This window comes from Dipodomys merriami, unplaced genomic scaffold, assembly GCF_024711535.1.
Source record: "Dipodomys merriami isolate MVZ:Mamm:240054 unplaced genomic scaffold, mDipMer1.0.p SCAF_2, whole genome shotgun sequence".
In the NCBI taxonomy this organism is placed as follows: domain Eukaryota; kingdom Metazoa; phylum Chordata; class Mammalia; order Rodentia; family Heteromyidae; genus Dipodomys; species Dipodomys merriami.
Genome location: NW_027203381.1, coordinates 88,729,773 through 88,746,566, shown reverse-complemented (window position 1 = coordinate 88,746,566; position 16,794 = coordinate 88,729,773). Strand labels below are relative to the sequence as shown.

General features: G+C 38.9%; 1 protein-coding gene across 1 annotated transcript; it reads left to right on the top strand.

The window, feature by feature from the left end:
• Window positions 1-218: 218 nt before the first annotated feature.
• On the top strand, window positions 219-7,580 carry Lnp1 (leukemia NUP98 fusion partner 1). The gene is made up of 3 exons (XM_070028739.1): window positions 219-541; window positions 3,944-4,174; window positions 6,979-7,580. Exons 1-3 carry the CDS (start codon window positions 386-388, stop codon window positions 7,120-7,122), a joined length of 531 nt encoding a protein of 176 aa, XP_069884840.1. The 5' UTR covers window positions 219-385; the 3' UTR covers window positions 7,123-7,580.
• Window positions 7,581-16,794: the final 9,214 nt, after the last annotated feature.

Genomic DNA, 16,794 nt, shown 5'->3' with positions numbered 1-16,794 from the left:
GCTTCATCACCATTGACATCTGGAGATGCCATCACATGCCACTGGCAGCAAAGCACAGGGAAAATCAGGCAGTGGACTGTGCTTCCTACCCTTAGGCTGCAAGGCACAAGCTCCAGCAATGGGAGGATTAAAAAGCCTCTCAATTTAAAAAGACAAGGGGGAGGGGAGTGTGGGCTGCAGTTTATAAATAGACATTGCCCAAGGCTCCAAGGCTGCCTGATGATGAAGTGGTTGTTTAGTAAATCTTTCTCCTTAAGGATGCCATTATCAGAGACCATTTAAACCTACCAGTTTCATTTTTGTCTTTTGGAGGAGATTTGGGGTTTCAGCCAGCCAGCCCTGGTGGCTATAGGGACAGGCTTTCAATATTCAGAATCACTTTTGCATGGAGCACAAAGATGACGATGATGAAGATGTATCTTTTGCCAAATGGATGAGCAGCTTCTGGGGGCACAGCTGGAGAGAGGACGACGAGAGAAGACTTCGGGAACGCCACCGACCACAAGAGTCCAGTTACAGGAAAACCTCCCTGCCCTGCCCAGTGAGTTACTATTATCTACCCAGGGGAATGCTGCGATAGAGGAGGGGCACTCTCTTAGAGATGGTCATTCAAAAGTTCTTTAGTTAAAAAGGAGCACTTTCAGACCTCTTATCATATTTACAAAATCCCTTTTGTCTTGTTCTTTAAGGCTTCTGATAGGTAATATTTTCTTCATTTTAGTCATCTAAGATATCTTTAACTACTATTCACGGGTCCTGATAAGCCTGGATGACAGAGCTCAAGATAAAGGAAACCTGATGTTCTAGTTTGTGTGATGTTGTGGTTAGCAGGTATGCGTGCGTGCGAGCATGTGTTTGTATGCTTTGTTGTGAGTCATTGTATGATTCCTGTTAGTCTAATTGCAATCCTGAAGGTAGCTTCACTGTTGGGTGGATCTCTATAAACTCAGTGATTATACATAATAAATCATAACCTTTGATACAGTTGATATATTTTTCCTTCTGATATTGGCTTGATTTCCTAATGAGAGAAGGTGCCAGAATTCTCGTGTCCCAGCCCTGTGACCACATGGCAGGCAGAGTACCAGGTGTCTTGGGAGCAAGATGGGAACAGCTCCAGGGAGGGCAGTGAGTGGGGCTGGTCAGGTGTGGGCTCAACAGGAGCCATTGAGCATTCTCTCGAGTGTGGTGCAGGAAGGTTCTACAGTACCTCCATGGCCTCCATATCACAGTTACACACTAGTAACAACATGGGTTTTTTTTTCACAAGGCACTGCGAATTCCAGATGCCAAAGACTGTCTCTCTCACCGCTTGCTTCTGCCAACCCCAGCATCAAGAACATTCTAGAGGAGATGAATAGTTTTATTTGAGGTCCCAGAATTCCCAGATGGATAATTCTTGGGAGATCTATTAAAGTGTGCAGGGGAATTAAAGTGTGAAGGGGAACCTCTTCATTGTTAGAGGTCAACAGCTAGAAGGAGATTCTCCGGTTCAAATGGTTTGAAATAGATCAGTTACCAAATGACATCCAGGGATGGAGGGTGAATGTCAGCCTCTCTTCATTTCCATTTTCTTAAGTGAAGAAGACGAGGTGGATTCAATGCTTTGATCAGCCTTTCACCTCTAACTCTCCATGATTCCATCATACCTGCTGGCAATGCCCTCATTTAACTTCAATATAATTAAATGTTGCATGCCTAGTGAGGTATCTACAATGTGCAGACCAGGAGGATGACTGGCTGCCAGTTTCCAGATGTGAAAGACAGGCATAAATCAACAGAGAGAAAAACTGTGGCATATCATTTATTGCAATACAGGAGATGTGAAAACAGAGGAAGAACCATGGTTTACAAAATGAGTTTCTTGAGTACATTACATTAGATTTTTAAAGCTCAAACACTCCATCCTAAAACACTTAGAGAGTTAACATTAACCGCCAATGTGGCTTACCTTGTACTATTGGGAAGCAAGAGCTTTACTGTGTTCAGATTTCTGCTTGGTCTTCCCGTAACATCTTTTCATGCATGTTGCTTCGTAAGTCTTTTTTGGAAGGTGGGGGTGAAGTTCCAAGATTGGGATTCCAACCAGGTACCTGACACTTTTGCTCATTACCCAACACACTACCAAATGAGCCACGCTTTCAACCCCACAAAGGGCATTTCAACATTTTTCTTATTAAATACTGTATGAAGGGGCTGTGATTGCATGAGTCAAGTCGTAAGTACAACGAATCTTAATCAATGTCAACATTTCCATCCCTGTCCCATCATTCTCCTTCCCATCCCTACCCTCGTTATGTACTTCATTTTTATATTATATAAAAAATGGATATAAACACTGCATCTGTTCAGCCTTCCTCCCTCCATTTCTGTACTCTCCTTTTGTTGCCATCCCTCTCATCCTCAACAGAACAGGTTTCAGGTCTTGGTGTTTACTTTGTTGAATGGTTCATTAATTGTTCAGAGGAATTACACCATTGGACTCCTCCCCTAAGTATACTATCCTTTAGTAAATTTGTTTTTGTGTGTACATGCATATAACCTTGTGAATGTTTTCTTTTTTTATCTCAGATAGCCATTTTTATTCGTGGCACAAGTATTTTGAGCCCCTTCGGTAGGTAATGAGAATACAGCCACATAAAACACAAAGTCAGACCAGTGACTAGGCACCTGCTTCACAGGCCATCCAAATGTTCCCCATATGTTTTCATGAGAGAAAGTATGCACCATTTATCTGAGACTGGCTGACTTCATTTAACATCGTATTTTTCGATATCCATCTATTCCTCTGAAAATTATATGTTATTCCTTCTAATAGAATATGTTTATATTTATTCTAATAGAATATGTACACACATATCACATTATCTTAGTCTGGGCTATCTCCATGACTTTGCTAATGTGAAAAGTATGGACTGAGCATGGATGTGTCTTTGCTGTATCCTGACTTGTAAGATTATGGGTAGAAGCCAAGGAGGGGATTACTGGTTTACTGTAGTTCTATCTTTAGTTTTTTGAGTAATCTCCACACTGCCTTTCAGAGTGGTTGCACTAGTTTGCATTCCTACTGGATTTTCCATATCAACATAAAAAATTGTAGCTATCAGACTGCCATTCCTGTGTTAGTTTAGGGATAGAAACCATAAAATAAAAGTTACATTCTGACTGAGTTAAGCAGAGAAAGAAATAACACATAGCACAAATCAGGAAACATAGGTGATAAAGGCAGAGTTCTGAAAAACAGGACATTTGATTCTTTGTTCTCTGTTTATATAATATGATGTATTTGTAAAATGAATCATTACTTACACACTTTTCTTTAATTTAGAAATCTGAGAATAATTTGGTTTATGATTTTTATTTTCTGCTTTGAGATTAATGAAATTAACTTCAAAGAAGCATTTAATCTTACCCTTATCTCTTTTTGTTTCCCAACAGCTTCAATTTAAATAACTTCTTTTTCTCAATCTATTAATAATCTATATTTGATAATTTACATGCATGGAAAGGATTGTCTGTTTAAGTGTTTAAAGTGGATAGAGAAAGCTTTAAAAAAGAAAAGAAGGGAAAGTGACATAGACTCTTCATGGAGAGGGACCCCAAAGATCAGAGTTACTTCTGGAGGCTTCTTGGACACTTTGAATGGGTTTTTCAATTTGTCTTTATTAGTCTCATAACTCATTTGAAAACATAGAGATGGAACATTTAACACACTATTGAGCATCTACTCTGTGCCAAGCATTGTGCCAGAAGCAATAGGATTGGCCAAGTAACAAGTAATAAAGCTAGTCTTGAGATACCCTATTTAATATTATAATTAGTTGATGCTGATAAAATTAAATGTCACTTAAACGTGCAATTTGCATGTTAGTGTTGTATGAGCATTCTGCCTGCGTTCTCCTATTGTAAAAACTATTTCATAATTTTTTCTCTGTATTTCCAGTTTCCTGGGCTTCCCAAATTTACATCATCTGACAACCACCCTAGAAGGCATTCTCATGAGGACCAGAAATCCCAAAGCCATCCTCATTTGCGGTATTACAGAAAATACTCAATGGATGGGTCATCCAGGGAAACACTGGAATCAAAAAAACAATCTCACTCCCATATTCAGGAATTTTCAGAGTCCTTTGAACAGCAGCTGTACTTTAAAGCCAAACATTCTGTCACTTTGGTATGTACTGTTGAAAATTTGTCATTGTAGGAAAGGAAACACAAAGTTGTTTTTTTTTTTTAATCATCCTGATGCTTAAGGACAGAACTGACTTCTTTATTCATAACTAGAAATGAGTGTTTTAAAAATAACACTCAATTTGTTATAATTAATTTAAAATATTTTATTTATGTCAGTTTTTAAAGATTTTATTAAAGTGTGCCTTAATGCAGAATAAAAATTTCAACATATACAAATTCTCTTAAAATTCTTTCCTAGTTAATAATCTACACTTTCTGGGCTGGGAAGGTGGCTCAGTGGTAGAGCACTTGCCTTGCACACTCAAGGCCCTGGGTTCGATTCCTTAGCACCACATAAGCAAAGAGAAAAAAGCCGGAAGTGGCGCTGTGGCTCAAGTGGTAGAGCGCTAGCCTTGAGCTGAAGAGCTGAGGGACAGTGCCCAGGCCCAGAGTTCAGGCCCCAGGACCGGAAAAAAAAAAAAATCTACACTTTCCTACACATTAAAAAATAGCATTTGTCAGAAAATTTAAAAATGTAACTGGACACCAGTGGCTCATGCCTATAATCCTAGCTACTCAGAAGGCTGAGATCTGTGGACCACAGCTCAAAGCCAGCCCCGGCAGGGAGGTCTATGAGACTCTAATCTCCAATAAACTACCAAAAAACTGGAAGTGGTGCTATGGCTCAAATGGCAGAGTGCTAGCCTTGAGCTGAAGAGCTGAGGGACAGTGCCCAGTCCCAGAGTTGAGGTCCCGCAACCCACCAAAAAAAAAAAAAATGTAGGTGAAGTATTCTGAAAGTTAGCAACCCATATCAGGATGCTAAAATTCGTGGATTCAAATCTTTTCTGTAAAAGGTCCATATAAGCTACAGACATGCCTCCAAATACTTTGTTATCTTTAAAATATTTCTAATGGTTAATATAATGTGAATGATATGCAAATGGTTATTGTATATATTGTTTAGGGATTAGTGATGAGAAATAAGTCTGTATATTTTTATTATAGACACTTTTTTCTGAATGAATAGCTCTGATTTCTCTGTTAGTTGAATTCACAGGTGCAGAACCCATGCATGGAGGGCTGACTGTATTACCAATTTGAGGTGCAGGGGTGCTTAGAACTTATTATTTGGCCTAGACTCTGAGTTTTCCTTCCTGAGCCTTCCTTAGTGATAGGGTTGTAGCATATACCATCCCACCTGGCCAAATTGTTTCATTTTCAACTGACTTATTTTGTTTCCCATTTTGTTTCTGAGTAATGAATCAAGAAACTATATTTCATATCAGTATTGATAATGATTTCTTAGGTAGTCTTTATTGTCAATAAGGCAAACAAAAGTTGGAAATAATTATCATGGTATTTTTCCCTTTTATAGTGTTCTTATAATTATTAAAGATAGTCATGGCTGGGCACTGGTGACTCACACCTGTAGTCCTAGCAACACAGGAGGCTGAAATCTGAGCTCACAGTCCAAATCTAGCCCAGGCAGGAAAGTATGTGAGATGTTTAATCTCCAATTAAACACCAAAAAATCCAGAATTAAAGCTGTGGTTCAATGTGGTAGAGTGCTAATCTTGAGCACAAAAACTCAGGGTCAGTGGCTAAAACCCTGAGTGTGAGCCCCATGATCAGAACACACACCCCACTCACAAAAGGCATTCATGACTGCTGATCAGTTGAATACAAGAGATGAGTTTATTAAAAGTTTATTTGGCAGCACATTTACAGGTTTGATACAAATTTTGAAGTTTCTCTTAATACATTTCCCAGATTCATTGTTTGTTTTGCTTTGCGAATCTAGCAAATGAACTATTGCAGAAAGAAAAGAAATCTGGGTTAAAACACACACACACACACACACACACACACACACACACACACACACACACACATTTATATTCTAGAGTAACATTCTATTGCACTAAGATTCCTCCCAAACTTTCCATTGTCATATAGGCCCTCAGAGGAGTTGAAATGACGTGGAGGAATAGAGATTTTTTTAAGTTACTTTGGTACTTCAAAATAGAAATGTACATAGATATGATAGCTATGACCACGACATTTAAATGCCATTTTTTTGCTATGTAATTCCCTTAAAAGGCACTTCTGAATATCAAAACTAAATAGTTATGTATGAACTATTCTCGTATAGTTATCAGCAACCTTAATTACCATCAGTTACTTTCTTAGGTCTTTTGGTGCTTATTATTGATGGTCTCTGTCTCTATCAACCTAGTTGGAGTATCTAGAAGGTAGAGTCTGTTTAGTGATGTGTCTCCCGGTGCTATGAAAACAGTGTGTGTTTAATAAACTCAGAGAATATATGTGGACATCCTTCCCCATCTACATCCTAATCAACTTGGTGGGGAATGCCAATCTGGTCTACATTTCACTCACACAATTCATACATTAAATTTAGTGCAAATCAAAGTATTTATATAATTCAATAAGGAGCTTAAAATAATGCATGTGTGACCTCATTTTCTAAATCACAAAGCTCCAGGAGACTATTAATTTTATTGTACTGTGGAATCACATCCCTTGGTACATCAAAAATGGATAGTCACAGTCATGTATGGGCTGAGCTTCTTTTCTAGCTTGGATGTCATGCCCAATTCTTCTATTTTCCGTATATGACCAAAATCTTTAGAAAAACAATAGATTTAGTTTATGCTAATTATTTCCAGAAGTTAGCTGCGGACATTGGCAACATGATCAGAACTTTTTCACATCTCATTGTTGAGAGAAACAGAGAATGAATAACTGCTCTGTGCATGTCTACCCTTTCCTCTCCTCTTTCAGGGACCTGAGCGCAGAAAGGAGAAAAGTGAAGGAGAATGCCTGAAGGTGGAGATGAAGACGTCTCAGAAAGTGGAGGAAAGGAGATTGGCAGAAGAACACTCAGAAACATACCTGCCACCCCTGGCTGAGAAAGGACCAGAATAGTAGTTTGTTTCTACATCACAATGATACATGCCATTGGTAGTCTTGAGCCTCAGTTCAGCTCCTTAGGGTATCAGGATGACAGCTGTTAAAAGGGTGTGTGCAGATGCTGCGTGAACAACAGAAGTGGGTGGTTGGAATGATAAGCTTCATACTCCAAAGACTCCTGCCGTCCTACTTGAGAGTGTAATCTGATTTCTTGTCCTTCTGTGGTTATTAAAAACAATTAAGGATGCAATTTCTGAAACTGTAAAGTATAATCATTTTTTTAAAAGAACTACCCACATATCTTCATTAACTCTTCTTCCACACAAGTTTCTCAGATTATCTTAAATCAAGGCCATTGGTATGGTTCTGTAAATTTACTTTCTTATTAGAAATAATAATGTAAGTATGTCTAATGACCATCACTTAATGGTAACTGATACTTAACATGACAAATATTGCTTTGTATGCTTTAATTCATTGCCTAAAATAAATCTTATTACTCTGAAGTGGGACTTTGTGTTATTGATTGTTTTCTAAAGACATGAAGCAAAAGGATAACTACAGAGTGTGGTAGTTATCTATCTTGTAACTGTGACAGAATGACTGACTTAACAACAGGAGGAAAGATTTGAGTTGCAGGCAAGATGGCGGATTAGAAGATTCCTCCAATTAACATCATGAATGAGAAGACTCGAGATTTCATTCCAAACAAAAAGAAAGAACAGGGGCTGAGAAGGTGGCTCAGTGGTAGAGTGCTTGCCTTGCATGCATGAGGCCCTAGGTTCGATTCCTCAGCACCACATAAGCAGAAAAAGCCAGAAGTGGCACTGTGGCTCAAGTAGTAGAGTGCTAGACTTGAGCTGAAAAGCTGAGCGACAGCCAGCACCCAGGCCCAGAGTTCAGGTCCCACAACCTGCCGCCCCCCCCAAAAAAAAAGACTAAAAAAATAAAAATAAAAAAGAGAAAGAACAAATAAAAGAAAGGACATTGGAAATTATGAAAGAGATAAAAAGACAACAGGAAATCACTGACAAATAGGAAGACTATACAGAAAAAAGTAGGAAACATGCAACTCTAGCTTCTCAGGAGTATTTGGGCAAGTGTTTGGAGAGGAGGGAGTGGGTGACAACAGCCCAGAGATCTAGCTGCAGGGTTAGTTCATGGCTCTCAAGCCTTAGCCAGTGTAGGACTTTGGTAGGACAATCCCTCCCCCTGGTGGCGGAACAGCATTGGAGACAATGGGGGCTTGTTACTCTCATAAATTAGAGTGCTGTATAGCCAGGTGCCATCCTAAGACGGTGACTATTATTTAAGACTAAACGTTCTTGGAGCTTGGTTCAAGAATGCAAAAATTGGCAAAAATAGGGATACACTCACAGCTCAGGAAACCTGGAGATATTCTTTCAGAGTGTTTGAATAAGAGAAAGTTATAACAGGTGTTTATAGAGAGAGTATGTTTTGGACATGGACCTGCTAAAGAGTTTAAACAATACTTCAGGCAGTGAAGAGAAGAATGGTCACTAGGCCCACCCTCTGTGGCAAGAATGAGCTCCATTGCTAAGTCACTGTGGAAACAGAGCTGTAACCTAGGGCTGGTATATTGCTCACTTTCTGAAGCTGCCTTTCAGCTGCATGGGGTTTGTTGCTGGGTAGAACAAAGAGTCCTGCAGACAGCTCAATATCCTCACCTTCTTCCCTCCCACAGGGTGATTAATTGCTAGATGAGATCTAAATGCACTGAGACTGGTAGGTAAAATGCCAGATTCTTATGATTTTCCCCCACCCCCATGCAGAACTCAGTGCCTTGTTTTCTTCCTTTATTCTCTGGTGCATTTGGAAATCACCACTAGTTTTAGATGCTTGCTGCCTTGTGTGGATACTAACTTGAGGACTATGGAGCAATTGGGAACCTACCTGACTAACAGGCTGAGAAACTCATGGGGTCAGCATTGACTTCAAAATGCTACTAAAATTAATGCATCCCTACAACTGACAACTGAACTTTGACCCAAACTGAACTTCAACCCAAACACTCTACAGCCTGAACAGTAGGATATACTTCTCTCTGAGTGGTGCTGGAGATAGAGACCTGTGACCTGAACACATGGATCAGTGTTTGACTAAGGTAAATTCCCACACCAGTGCTGAGAAACTATGCCTCAATGATTATTAAGTTCTGCCTGAATAATGAGAATAATACAACTGAAAGAATATAAATGATTAAAACTTCTAGCCAACCACTCTGCCTCAGGCATACAAATCTTTTTCAGAAACACAAGAAATATGAAAAAAGCAATGAGGTTCCTTAAAACCAGCAACTCTACAATAATGGGTTCTAATGATAGTTAAACTGAGGCAACCCTCAAGACTTTGAAAGTTTTTAAGCATGATCAATGAAATTAAAGGGAATACCGATGAAACTTGAATTCCAAGAGAATACAAATAAAAAGTGGAATAAAATAAGGAAGACAATGCAGGTTATGAAAGGAATTCAATAAAGATATGAAATTCCTAAAAGAAAAAAAAGTCAAATTTAAAATTCTGGAAATGAAAAACTCAGTTAAAATTAGTATCAGTACACTAAGTCTAGTAAAGCACAGGACATCAGAGCTTGAAAACAAGGTAGATATATTAGAAAATTCAGACAAGAATAAAGGGAAACAAAATAAAATAGAAACAGAACATAAATGACTACTGAAACACTATTAAAAGACCAAGCCTGTGATTCACAGACATAAGTGGTCAAAGCTAAAGGCACAGAAAACATATTCATTTAAATAACAGCAGAACACCAAAGAGACATAATTAGAAACATTTAGATATCCAGAATATGGAAAACTACAATAGAGAAATGCCAAGTCCTATATAAAATCAACCAGAGTAACAGCAGATGTCAGAAAAGGTCTAAAATCCATGAGAACATAGAACAGTGTACTTCAAAGTAAATAGCTAGCAACCCAGATTACTCTATACAGCAAAACTCCCTTTTATAATTATAACTTAAAGCCTCCTACAATAAGCAAAATTAAATGTATTTATGCCCAAGAAGCCAGCACTACAGGAAATACTTAACTGGATAGGAGATAATCACAACTATGGGAATATGAGAAAGAATAAATCTCACCAGAAGAGTAGATAAGCAAATGGTGACTATAAAACATTATGAAACAACAAGATGGCAGGAATTCTCATAAACTTTTCAATAATAACTTTTGAGTATTAATAGTCTCCATTCTCCAACTTAAAAAACAGACTGTTGTATTGAGTTACCAAACAAGATACAATTCTTTCTTGCCTAGAAAAAAATCACCCCTCTAGAAAGATACACTGTTTAAAGGAATGGAAAAAGATATTCCAAGTCAATAAAGTATGAAAGCAGCAGGAGTAGGTATAACAATCAGACCAAAAGACAAAGAAAGTCATCTAATATTGATAAAGGGAAAAATACATAAAGAAGATATACCACTGTTAAATTTATACCCACTGAATATTGACGGATCCTGTTTCTTAAAATTTATGAACAAACAAACACACAATAATAGTGGATAACTTTAATACTTCACTCGCCTCTCCACCACCACAAAGAAATGCCGGAGTTAAATTTTATAAGACTATCACTATTTCTCTCAGAAGAAAACAAAGCTACTTTATCTCCCTAATACTTTCTCTGTTTTAATTCTTTTTCTCTGCTCTGTATCTTCAAATGCCCAAGAGCAGCAAGTCTCCATTTTATAAAGTGGGAACAAATTTTCAAATCTACTACTTACCACTAGTACTGTCACTGATGGCTCCTGGGAGGCAGTAATTTTACGTAGACGTTAAACAGAAGGAACAATGTCAATAAAAATATAAGAAAAAATGCAATAAAAGTAAAATATCAATTATCTTGATTGGCATCCTTTTAGCAATTATATAACTGTACCATTATCCATCCTGGGTTGATATTTTATGAGGTCTTAAGCATAATATTTTTCATGCATATAATAAAAGATGATTTCGAGTTATCACATGGTGAGTTTTGTTTGATAATTGCCGCTTCTGAAGAGTCTTTGGCTGCTTTCTAGTCCTGTCAATCAAACATCCGTCCCCATAAAGGTCTGATAAGAGATCACAGGTAAAGCTAGAAGCCCAAATGGATCATCCTTGGTGGATAATTGGTGGAGTCAGTAGCTACCTCCTGCTCCAGAAGATAGCTGTGAAATCTTTCTATTCCTAAACTCAAAGATGGTAGCACATGGAAAAATCATGATTATACATTTTAGAAATATTTGGTCAAACTGTAACAAAGTCATTTTTTTTAACACTTTTAGGTCCATAGTTTGTGGCAACAAGTAGAATTCCTGACAATGAAATCTCTAGGGTTTTTGTTTGCCTTTATTATACAATAAAAGAATATACCTTGTAATTTGAAAAACAAGGAATAAGAAATTAATAAAATTAATAAAGATTAAAGTTCTACTATACACCTACTCAGAGATAAAACTGGCTAGTGCCATGATATATATCTTTCCAAAGTGTTAGCTATGTATCTATGTGTGTGTGTGTATGTGTGTGTGTGTGTGTGTGTGTGTGTTATATATATATATATACATATACATATATATGTACACATATACATGTAAAATACTTCCTTTCCTGTGATTCCTGAAAGCACAAGAAGGCAAATGTAGTCCAGGCTGACCCCAGCAGAAAACATCATCCTACCTTGAAAGGAACCAGTAAAATAAAAAGGAGGGGGGGGGGCTGGGACGGTGGCTCAGTGGTAGAGTGCTTGCCTTGCATGCATGAGGCCCTGGGTTCGATTCCTCAACACCACATAAGCAGAAAAAGCTGGAAGTGCAGGCTGGGAGGGTGGCTCAGTGGTAGAGCACTTGCCTTGCATGCTCTAGGCCCTGGGTTCGATTCCTCAGCACCATATAAGAAAAAAAGCCAGAAGTGGTGCTGTGGCTCAAGTGGTAGAGCGCTAGCCTTGAGCTGAAGAGCTGAGGGACAGTGCCCAGGCCCAGAGTTCAGGCCCCATGACCGACAAAAAAGGGGGGGCGGTGCTGGAGATGGGGCTTAAGTGGAAGAGCATCTGCCTAGCAAGGGCAGGGCCCTGAATCAAATCACCAGAGCACTTCCTGGCAAATAAAAAAGGAAAGAAAGAAAAGAAAAAGAGCGTACCATTCCTAGCTGTTGTTGTAGAGTTATGTCCATCAGGTGGCAGCCTGGTGACAAGTTCCACTGACTTCTGCAGATCCCCAGTGGAGACTGGGAACTTGGGATCTAACTTCTAGACTCTAACCAATATTCAGCTACTTCAGTGCTCCGTCCTTTGTCTGCCCAGGATTCTGTGATGCAGTTGCTATGTGTGAAGACTGCAGCCTACAAAATCTCTCCCAGCATCTTTGTATGTCACTTTTGGAGAGTGCACAGGATGGGTTGGTAGCTCTGGTCTGTAGTGTTCATGCATCTGTGTTCCAATCCTTTGGACTCAACCTCCTGGGATTGTAGGCAGACAACACCATATTCAACAGATACAGACTTTGTTTGATGGCCTATAATGTGCTGAGGATACAATTGTGAGCCAAACAGTCCCATATCCCTGTGTTCAAGAAGCTTACTTTCCAATGAGAAAGATTTAAACGCCAGGGGCAACATGACTTCACCACAAATAAAAATCAGGTAGGATAGAAATAATAGTACGTCTATCTCTGCTGAGTATGGTGGTGGCTGGCTACAATACTTTTCCACCTGCATTACTAGGTTTCCGCTTTATCTCAGTAAAGAGGGGTTACCATTCAACATGCCAGTTTATAAGTACGGTAAGTCATAATTAACATGATCCTTTTCCTTATTCTCCCTTTCTTCCCTTTTTTTAGCCTTTTCCATACAGCAAGCTCACCACCTCAGTTTTTTTCCACACATTCACATTTCCCATTCTATTCTCTGTGGTGTTTAACAAAACGGAATATCCTGAAATTAACAGGAATGCAAAGTATTATCCATGCTCATAAGAAATTTCTTTTTAAAAATTGATTTCCTTTGTTATTATAAAGGTGATATACAGGGAGATTACAATTACATGAGTCAGGTAATGAGTGTATTTCCCTTTGTACATTAATGAATGAAAGTACATTTATTTTCATGTATATAATATTTTTTTAAAAATATAACTATTGTGGAATAGCTCAATTGTTGTAATTAATATATGCATTACCTCAATTACTTACACACTTTTTGTAATAGAATCACTTAAAATCTAATTCCTTAGCAATTATCATAAAAAGCCATATGGCTTTTATCCTCCAAGAGAAGTTCTGGTAGATGTAATTTCTTGATCTTTCTTGATCTTTTTTGAACTTAGTGGTGTGGAGGGGAAGGTTTTAGGAGACTGGTGACATCGGGGAACTATACTAACAATTCTGACGTGATTTAAGCTTCCAGTCCTCTGGAAGTTGCCTCGTGCATCATATGAAGTAAACTTATTGTCTATTTCAACTATTTCACTGATCTCATCATTAGTTTTGCCCCTATTCCATTTCCCTCTCGACACAGTAACTCCTAAAAAGCCTCCAAAGCTTGATGACTTTGGAAGACTTTTTATAAGTTGTAGTTTTGTTAGATAAAATTTGTTAGCAGAGCATCAAACACCTGATCTAGGTGGTGTTCAAACCTTAATGAATAAGACTTCTTTCAAACTCCTAAACTCCCATTTTTTCTCTTCCCCCTTCTCAGGATTCTATGCAGCATGAGTCTTCTTCAGTAGCACATTTGTACCATTGTTATGGTGTACATTGCCTTCAAGAGTTTTGGTGGAGAGATGGGGCACACAATGAAATCTCCAGAATGACTGACGTGTTGCTGAGGCCCTCCAGTTAGGATGGGGCTGGCTAGCCATTCATTAAAGGGGTAATGATAGTGTTGTTCTGGTTACGAACCCTTTTAACATGACGGGGGAGCCATAAAGCACTCTTTCAGGAGTCTCCTGTCATCTCTGAAATACTTATGTCACCTGTGGTTATTTAATGTATGTTTTTACTCATAGTGTTCTCATAAAAATGTGTTTACTTCTTACCCCCTTGATTGGTAAACATAATAAGATACTAAGTCACCATTTCAGGAGAAGTGCCAGATCATATAGAAAAAATAGACAGGAGAAGACTTTTGAAGATCACTCAATTGAAGACTGCGTAGTCCAAATGCCACTGGAGGCAGGAATATCCTTTACACGTTATCTCCCCAGAATGTTCCAGTTCTTTCTTGACTTTCTAGTACTTAATGTTATGCCAAGGTCACAGGACCCCCCCACCTCCCCGCAAGAAGACCACTGAGAGTCAGACTCTACAGCTCTTTTATTTAAACGGGCTGCAGCTCAGGCCTTGTCCTACACTCCGACACAGCGGAGCCCAGGAGGAGAGCCCCGAGCTAAGGATTTGCAAGTCTTATATAGGCACACAATCAACCAGGTGTTTTGATTACCACCACGTGTTGCTTAGTAAGGCAACACGTGGTGGTCACTGCCTCAAACTTTAACCTTTCACTTAACATTGTTATCTCCCCCTCACTCCCCATGGAGAAATCTGCCTCTTGTCATCAGAGTTCCACCTGTTCTTTTTCTTTCCACCATGTTCCTAGAAACAAAAGTCCAGCTCCCTTCCTGAGTGATGTCACTCTAGCTCCTTGAAGAGACTGGGCACATCTTCCTTTGCCTGGCGGCTCCATGAGTCTCATCAGGTGAACAGGCTGGCTTCACAGCCCTCTCACCCTAAATGACCTCCTGTGAATCTGTCAATTTTCTCCTGACATCCTTGCTAAGAAAAATGTAAATGAAGACAAAAGCCATTTTAAGGAAGTGGCACTGTGGCTCAGGACAGCACCCAGGCACAGAGTTCAAGCCCCATGACCAACCAAAAAAAAAAGCTATTTTAAAACAATCAATTGACAAGTGTTTATTAAAATACAATTTAATTGTTATTATTAAGGTGTTGTACAGAGGGGTTATCATTTCATAACTCAGGTAATAAGTACAATTGTGTGTGTGTTGGTTGTGGGACTTGAACTCAGAGCCTGTGTGCTGTTCCTGAGCTTTTGTGCTGAAGGCTGGCCCTCCTCCACTTTTGGCCCTTTTGGTACTTAATTGGAGATAAGGGTCTCAAGGACATTCTTCTATGGGCTGACTTGAATCAAGGTCCTCAGACCTCAGCCTTTGAGTAGGTAGGATTATAGACATGAGTCACTAGCACCTGGCTTGACAAATGTTTAAAAATACGAAATCTCTGTGGAACCAGTCTTCACACTTGTACTTAAGAGGCTGAGGTCTGAGGATCACAGTTCAAAGTCAGCTTGGGCAGGAAAGTCTGTGAGACTCTTATCTTCAATTAAGCATGCGTGTGCATGCGCGCACACACACAGACACAGACACAGACACAGAAAAAGCCAGAAGGGGAGCTGTGGTTCAAGTGGCAGAGCACTAGCCTTGAGCAAAAATGCAACTGTCTCCAGAGCATTAAAAATATTGTTACGATTTGAGCTATTTGAGAAGTAATCATTATGAATCCAAATATTTTTTGTATAACCATGTTTTAAACCATATTAAGGTACAAAGAGAATATGATAAACTGTACATACTTAAAGTGTCCAACTGGATAAATTTCCTTTTTATCGGGATTTTATTTATAGATAAGCTTTTGTTGTATTTTTTTGTATTTTTGTATTTTTGTTGTATTCAGGTCAGTTCTGGGCTTATAATGAGGCAGAATATTATGGCAGTTGTGTATGGCAGAGTAAGCCTGTTCATTTGATGTCTATTGGAAGCAAATACAGAGAAAGGAAGGCAATAGTGTCCCAATATTTTCTTCAAGGCCATGCTCCCAATGAGCTAATACCCTTCTCCTAGTCCCCACCTCTTAAAGAATCTACCACCTCCCCAAAAGTCATGGCACATGGACCTTTAGGGCACATTCCAAATCTAAATGATAGCACTACTGTCTTTAGCTTCAAATCTGGAACAAAAAAACAAAAATCAGATCTTGGGTTATGAGATTTCTAACTGGTCTATCTTCTCTGTCAGTGTTTTTTATATTGGTTATTATATAAGTCTAGGGGTTTTCAGTGAATACAGCAGGAGAAGGTTGGATCTTCTCTATATTCCCACAACCAGAAGAAAGCTTTTTCAGTAGATGTTTAAGCAGATGATTCCAGTAGTCAATGCCTGTTGATGGCAATGTGTAAGCTTGTTCAATATCAGGACTGTCAGCTCACTGGAGCTTCTATGCTAAGATGTGTACCATTGTTACATTACAAATGATTCAGAAAGCAAAACACATGACACATCTTATTTTCTAGGACCACATTCAAAGGCTACTTCTTTAAGGGTTTCCAAGAGTCTGAGAGGAATTAAAAATGATGCATATCTATTCAAGTAGTCCTACTTTTTTCTGGTGAGTCGGCCCTTGATTTTGTGGGGAAGGTGGAGAATTTTTCCACGGGGGGGGGGGGGGAGTTATAACATTGTAGTCAGGTAAATAGAAACAGGTTTTATGAGCACCAGTTTGTGGCAGTAGTTGCTAAGCTCCCTATGAGCTCTCCTCCTGTCTTTTAGTAAAATCTGGGAGCTAAGGGTAACCTCTTATTAACATCCAGAAAGAAACTGGGGACTTGGCCCCATAGGTGCAAAAAATATTAACTCTACCTATAATCCTGGGA